Here is a 7,399-nt window from a genome sequence, read left to right on the forward strand (position 1 = left end):
TAAGACATACAAGTTTTTATATTTTTTAAAAAAATTAGTAAAAATATTATAGCTAATTATTTACATGGAAAAAAATTACAAAAAAATATGCAACACATCCAAGCATGTGTCCTCTACTTATTTAAAGTTTCATAAAAAAATATTATGTTTTTCTTGTACTTAGGTTGGTCAAACATACACATGCTTATTATCTTTTTCTTGAAAATTCAGTACTATTGCATTAAAATTTTAAACTTTCACAAAATAGATTTACTTTTTTTTTTAAGAAGCAACTAGTAGCTTATAAATTGCATTCAATTTGCTACAAATTTTGTTCTTACATACTTTTGAAATTATGTTGATAACCTATTCTAAATTTTCATTGCCACTTAAGGGCCTAGTTTGGCCCCTCATGATCCTACACACACCTTATTGTTAGACTATTGTGATTAATTCTCTTCAACCGTAAGTGTTGTCAATAATGTTATTGCTATGACAATTGTAAGAGGTGTAGGAGCATCTGGTATACCTCAAGATAGTAAATTCTGGGTGCCCAACATAGGAGGTTTGAATGGGTAATCATTTGGAGATGTACATGTCATTTGAATGCATTTAGGTGGCTAGAATTTTGTGCCAAGTGTTTTGCATGACCCCATCTTCTCGCTTCATCTAGTAGCTTCCTTAGTTGTTAAATTTCTCTACATAAGGTAGTCGTAGAGAGTATTAGTCATGTTAAGTTTTGCAAGGGAAGTGTTATGCTTCTGAGTAGATTTAGATTGTTGCTGGATTGGAGACTCCATACTGAAGAAGCAATGTACCACTATTGCATTGTAGCTATTGTTTTGGTAATACAAAGTATTGTGTTTTTGGAGTGTGGGATTTTTCTCTTGAAAAAGCTTTCCTAATGATATATCTTGTGCTAATTATGTTTATTTATTTGCATGTTGTACATCTCCTTCTATACATGTTTCTTATTCTTTAATAATTTAAGATTTATAAGAAAATTTGCATTATCTCTCCCACTAGACTAGTGTTAGGAAGCGTTTTCTAAATCTTAGCTTCCTTTTAATTTGATCTCTCTTTTTGATAAGTGTTTTATTTTTGTGTGATTTCCAAGAGTTATAGAGTTTACCATCAACACACAAACACATATATCAAGGAAATGACAAATCCAAGAGGCATGAGTTAATTGCCAATTACTCCCAATTAAGAGATTAGTTGATTTAATCTAAGATGTAAGTTCTATTCACTAAATAAAGATGACACCTAACTACTATCAATCAAAGAGAGGTAGTGGTGACACTTTTGGACCTCATTTTAAAGTATACATGTGTCAAATTAGTTAACTAAGAGAGACCAATTAAACATAAAAAATAAGCACAATATCACATTGTATATAATGTTACACAAATAAAATAAAATATTACTTATGATGATAAAATATTAAACAAATGCTTTAATCTTTGTTAAACTTACGAGGGTGTTCTTAAGGCCATTGAATAGGACAATTAAAGAGAAATACAAGAATTTTAAGAATCGTCCCTTATGACTAGCTTTAATAGACCTACACTTCTCTTATAGTATATTTTAATTTCAATTCACTTTAGATTTTGATAAAATATGAGGTAAATTTATGCCAATAGGGATAATCTACAACTATTTTTTAAGTATAAGGCTTAATAAAGAAATACATGAATATCAAAGCTAATTTATGCCAATAGGGATAATCTACAACTAATTTTTATTTATAAGACTTAAAGAAATATATGATTGAAATAAAATATTTATCATTTAACCACTTAGGCTTGTACCTTAACTTGTATTAAATGAGCCCAACACTAAATAGGCTTGTGCCTTGACTTGTAGTAAATGAGCCCAACACTAAATAACAACCAACATGGAAATTTGACTGTTACATAATTAATGATTAAGTACTAGTTGGATGCATTGAACCTTCTTTTATCTTATGTTGAGGATGTTTTTGTATGAAAAGTATAAAAAGTACATATGATAAAAATAGTTTAGTAAGCTTGTTTACTAAAATTTGAAATGTGATCAAATTATTTACATACCTACTAAATTGTTTTCATCATATGCAATAGACACTAAATGAAATAAATATATATAACTTTTTTGATTCATTAAAATTTTCTTTTTAAATAAAAAATTAATTTTTTAAAATATATAATTCTATAATAATCCAACTCTTTAAATTATTTCCCAATAATAAATACAAATAAAGATATGATTAAAAATGAAACGGCTATTTATTGCTTCATAATATAAATAAAATTGTTAAATATTAAATGTAATGCTTTATGAAAGCAATGCATAAGATATAATTCCTAACATAATAATCTAGGAGCTGACGTGTTTCATGAGTCCTGGAATATGAACATGATAGAGATAATCGGTCCACTCTATGCATTTCACATCAAACTTAAACTTTTCTGCATCTTCTTTGGATAGTTCTTCCCATAAACGCCTGGTGTTTGCATTGTCAAATCTGTTCATCCGAATGCTTAGTTGAACGTTTCAGAAGTTCACGTGAGATAATAAATGTATTGATATTTTAGCAGAATTAACTCATACATAGATATATACCTTCCTTCGAAAAAGATGAAGGGCTCGTACAGTTGTGCAAGCTTCATTACAAAGTTATAAGTCCTAAGCAGGCGGTTGTACTGCTTCCTCTTAAAGCCACACAGCAGCAAGTCAACAACATGCAGTATCTGCCAAAGCACAGAGTCAAGGAATTCCTGTTAACACATTAATAAATCTGAGCACATTAATTTCTAGTCCATGGAAATCGTTCATTGATTACCTGTAGTGGGATCTTGTAATGAAGGGTCATGTACCGTCTGAAGATCTCCATATTGTGCAAGGCCTTGGCCTTTTTTATGTTTATTATTTTTTGACCCTTCTTATCTTTGCATGGATTCAATTTGAAGTATTCGTAGGCAGCCTTGATACCAGTGAAGTAGAGCAAGGGATTTTGTACTGAAGTGGTGAGATGATATATATAGAGACCTGGGTTTGAAGCATGTCTTCTAAGGCAGGATATCATTCCATTTGCCACCATATCTACTGGAATCTGCAAATATTTCAAAGAATTTCTGATCTGTTTTCTTACAACTTGTTAATGCGAGTATATCAAACTTTAAGGGATTCACTCACCATATCTACTATCAAGTTGGGAGCTGCTGGGAACCTTGATAGTTGCCCCTTCCCGTATGCAATAAACAGTGGATCAACCATCCTTTCAATCAGGAATTCAAGGTTTATGGTTAGAGACTTCAACACGAGAAGAAAATGTTAAGACAGGAAATTTTCAGTTTATGGTATTAATCTGATCACATTTTATGATTTTGATTGTCTTATAATTTTTATATTAATATTTGAGGGCATACTATATGGTCCATCATCAAGATGAGTTAGAGTCGAAATAGAAATGTTTCAGACTATACTACATGATCCATCATCAAGATGAGTTAGAGTCACGGAATAGACGCTTGCCACATCATACTACATGATCCATCATCAAGATGGATTAGAGCCAAAGAATAGAAGCAATTCTGATCATACTACATGATCCATCATAAGTTAAGAGTAAGGAAAAACAAATGTTTCGGATGGGTTAATGATCCATCATCAAGATTGAATTAGAGCCAAGGAATAGAAGCAATTCTGATCATAATACATGATCCATCATAAGTTTAGAGTAAAGAAAAAAAATATTTCGGACCATACTACATGTTCCATCATTAAGATGGGTTACCAACTCATCTCCATGATGGAACAAACATTGATATAAAAATTATAACACAATCAAAATCAAAAAATATCAATTACATTTTATAAAAAAAAAAATGTCTGCATGCAGAAATATTAAATGTCAATATAGAGAAATAGGTCCATCTGGGAATTTTAAACGTGCCATTTAAAAATTGTCTTGCGAAGCATTTAATTCTTAAGCTCATCTGGAACTCAAAATGGAAAAGATTTCATCAAAGTAATAATGGTGTACCTTTGTCCTTCAATCCACCCTGGAAAGGGCTCTGACAAAGTGCTTTCAATTATGCTGGGGCGCACAATCACTACTGGGATATCACCTCTGAGATGATCCACCATCACCTCTGCCATTGCTTTTGTGAAAACGTAAGCATTTGGCCAGCCAAATTCTCTTGCTCTGAGAATTTATGGTCCCCACTTCATTAGATGGTTTACATTCAAAAGACTTGTACTCAAATGCAATTGGAAAAAAAGACTCTATAAATAAGAGAATACCTACCTTTGCTCTGCAAGCTCTTTCATTTGACGTTTCTCTATCTTGTCTTGTGTGGAATTTAGGGTTCTAATTTCTTCGAGAGTTTTTCTTATTAATTCACGTTCACATTCAACGTCCCATGGCGAAGGCATGGTTCCACCTGTCTTGGACGGCGCCTCTGCACTTGTAAGTGCTTCCTCTCTGATTATCCCTGATCTTCCAACGTTAACATAGGCTATTCAAATCGAGAAATGAAAATAAAATATTAGTAATTTGCTATAAATAGCAATTTCCCACCTGAAACTAACCTAAACAGAGGTTGCTTAAGGTCCTCAAACGTACCAGTTGAGACATGACAGAGAATCTGTAATTTAGGGCAGCTTTTTCCAAATCTCACAACATTAGCAGCTCCCATAGTATTCACATTCAAGGCAACATCATACCTGATTATCAGAATAAACAAGAACACAATTCAATCTTCTAACCAAGAGATTTCTGCAGAAGAAATGCTACAATTTTGCACGCCATGGATGCAGTCAGACCTTTCATAAAAGCTTGTAGTGGCTGCAGTATTAACTATTATATCAACTCTTTTGGAGAGCTCTTCTCTAGTTTTTTCCTGCATCCCCAGATCATCACTTATAACATCTCCAACAACAGGGATCACTTTTTGCTCCATGAATCTGCTATATCCATCCCTGTAACGTTCTCTAAGGGACTCAAAAAGGTCCGAGCAAAACACCTGTATAGAACCAATGATAGAAATCATTACAGCACAATCAAGTTGTTAAGTCTTATACACAATCTGTTCCAGCAATTCAAGTCTTCAATAGATTACTTCTTCCTTTTCAAACACAATAATGTTAACCACAGCCCGATGATATTATATGTCTGGGTTATTACTAAAAATCATGGTTTTTACAAGTTTGTCTGTCTGGGCATTTTAAAAATTTCCTTTGGCCATTTTCACTACTTATGGGCATGAGCTTCTTGTGCACATGAATCACATTGATCTACAGTTTCTTTCCCTTTTACCTCTTTTTCTAGCTTGGCTTGGGCAGACTGTAAATCAATTGCCCTTACCAGAGTGAAAATGTGCCCCACATCACCTTGCACTCTAAGGATTTTCTCTATGAACACTGTAAATTGAGAAGACATACCCAAATTAGTGAGCAACTACATCAAGCTAAACAGACAAATATTCCAAACATTCCAACACCCAAAAATCGAAGCACAAATTAAGTGAATACCTTTGCCCAAGAAACCTGTGCCTCCAACCACTAAGATATCTTTATCCTTGAGGAACTCCACCATGTCCACACCCATGTCTACTAGAGAGACACAAACAAGCTCCTGAACTCTCTGAAATATTGAAAACAAGCGATATTGTAGCAGGTTCAATACATTACACTGCTACAATTAATATTAACATACAATAAATAAGCTCCTCGACTGTTGCTATAAGAAAATTAGGTTCAACTACCAAATTTACTTCTGCCATTAATAACAATACTTATCTAGGTAAATCGATACGAACTTGAAGTACCTACCATATCACTTGGCCAAATTACAGGAATTTTTTGAAGCAATCAATATATAGTACCTGCTTAAAACAGGTGAATAAGCCACCTTATTTGAATTCCCAATTGGCTGAAAAAACAAAATTTGACATAACTAGGTAGTATACAATCAACATTGACATCAAAGATCTTTAAAATCATGTACACAAGATCCTCGATGAGGAAAGCTAATACAAGTGGTGCTACATGCCTACGTCTGGTTTTGTTTTATAGTCAACTATAACATTTATGTTTGTGGAAAAATAATAAGTAGACGGTTTTATATGGAGCATAGATAAAGAGATCTCAACATGAAGCTCACAACTAGATAACCCCACACGTAGCAATGCCTATAAGCTTCTCGACCGACGTGTGAGGCCAAAGAAACCAAAGAGATCTATACCTAGCATTAAAGATTCTTAGGTGGTTTCTCTTGGGTTCCAAAAAACACTTGTTTGCGTCTTACTAGGTACAGAATTTGTCATCACTGCTTAAGCATACATCTCCACTAAATATAGATGTTAGAATACTAATGAATACTTAAATCCAAAATAATAAATTGTCATTAAAGAGGATTGTGATTAATGAATATCTAGTGTAGAGTAGTGGGGATTATGAGGAAGTATAAGGGTTAGATGACTACATTAATAAGTTTATCTAGAAGCCTCGTACCGTTTCCATTAAGACTAGTGGAATTTAGTTGTGCATTAATAAGTTTATCTAGAAGCCCGTCCTTTGTATGCAGTATTAGTTGGAAGTTGTCACTATTTTGGCAGAGTACGGTGCAACAGGTTGACAATAAGTTTCCAGTTAGACAAGGGGAATTTGGTTGTGCATTGCTTAAGTTTATCTAGAAGTCCCTTCGTCACTGCTTTGTCAGGAGTACGGTACAGCAGGTTGACAATCTTTCATGTCATTGTCCCGTTGATTTCATGCAACATTTTTTTTCTACCAGCAATTGCACTTTAGTGTGCAATGGGTACGTGGAATAGGTATCAACAAGTTCAATTAGGGAAAAAAATGGTGTTTTTTTTTGGTTTTTTTCTCATACATTTGTGCAAGGCATGAGATCAATAGGGAGAAAGAGTGAGATAGAGAGAGGGGTAAGAAGATGGAGTTAGGGGAGAAATATAGAGAGAAATATAGAGATAGAGATGGAGATAAAGAAAAATGGAAGAAGAAATATGATGAGATAAAGTTAAGAGGAAAAGTGATATAGATATAGAGGTCTAAGAAGAGAGAGAGAGAGGGAGGAGGGGGTCGGGGAGGAATATGGATGGATAGAGAGGTAAACGTGTCTATAGATAGGGGGAGAGGAACATGGAGGGAGAGAGGGAGAGAGAGAGAGAGAGAGAGAGAGATGGTCGAATAAAGTGATAGAAGGATAAATATATAAGAAAATACATAGAGTAGGGGGGGAGACAAAGATAAAGAAGCAAGATAACTAATAGAAGGAGAGATAAAGATAGAGAGGGAAGGAGAGATGGAGAGGTGAGATAGAGAGACAAAGATAGTGTTGAGGATGGAGAAATCAGGAGTGTGTGCATGAGTGAGAGGAAGAGATATGGATAGAGACAAAGAATGAGATAGATAT

At 33.8% G+C, this 7,399-nt stretch overlaps 1 protein-coding gene across 1 annotated transcript; it reads right to left on the reverse strand.

Annotated features, from left to right (window-relative positions):
• Positions 1 to 2,227: 2,227 nt before the first annotated feature.
• On the reverse strand, positions 2,228 to 5,642 carry LOC131057416 (probable fatty acyl-CoA reductase 5). The gene is made up of 10 exons (XM_057991594.2): positions 5,497 to 5,642; positions 5,282 to 5,385; positions 4,789 to 4,988; positions 4,589 to 4,689; positions 4,271 to 4,481; positions 4,007 to 4,168; positions 3,157 to 3,238; positions 2,804 to 3,073; positions 2,584 to 2,711; positions 2,228 to 2,485 (listed from the first exon to the last, which is right to left on the reverse strand). The coding sequence occupies exons 1-10, from the start codon at positions 5,570 to 5,572 to the stop codon at positions 2,338 to 2,340; spliced, it is 1,482 nt and encodes a 493-aa protein (XP_057847577.1). The 5' UTR covers positions 5,573 to 5,642; the 3' UTR covers positions 2,228 to 2,337.
• Between the last annotated feature and the right edge of the window lie 1,757 nt (positions 5,643 to 7,399).

This window comes from Cryptomeria japonica, chromosome 7, assembly GCF_030272615.1.
Source record: "Cryptomeria japonica chromosome 7, Sugi_1.0, whole genome shotgun sequence".
Lineage (NCBI taxonomy): Eukaryota > Viridiplantae > Streptophyta > Pinopsida > Cupressales > Cupressaceae > Cryptomeria > Cryptomeria japonica.

What these genes read in the sequence shown, in the direction of transcription:
- LOC131057416 (XM_057991594.2), bottom strand. Translation starts at nt 5,572, where the DNA reads ATGGGTGTGGACATGGTGGAGTTCCTCAAGGATAAAGATATCTTAGTG. An exon ending in CACAGGTTTCTTGGGCAAAG is followed by an intron (nt 5,386 to 5,496) that starts GTATTCACTTAA and finishes CTCAATTTACAG; the next exon opens with TGTTCATAGAGAAAATCCTT. An exon ending in AAAGAGCTTGCAGAGCAAAG is followed by an intron (nt 4,169 to 4,270) that starts GTAGGTATTCTC and finishes ATAAATTCTCAG; the next exon opens with AGCAAGAGAATTTGGCTGGC.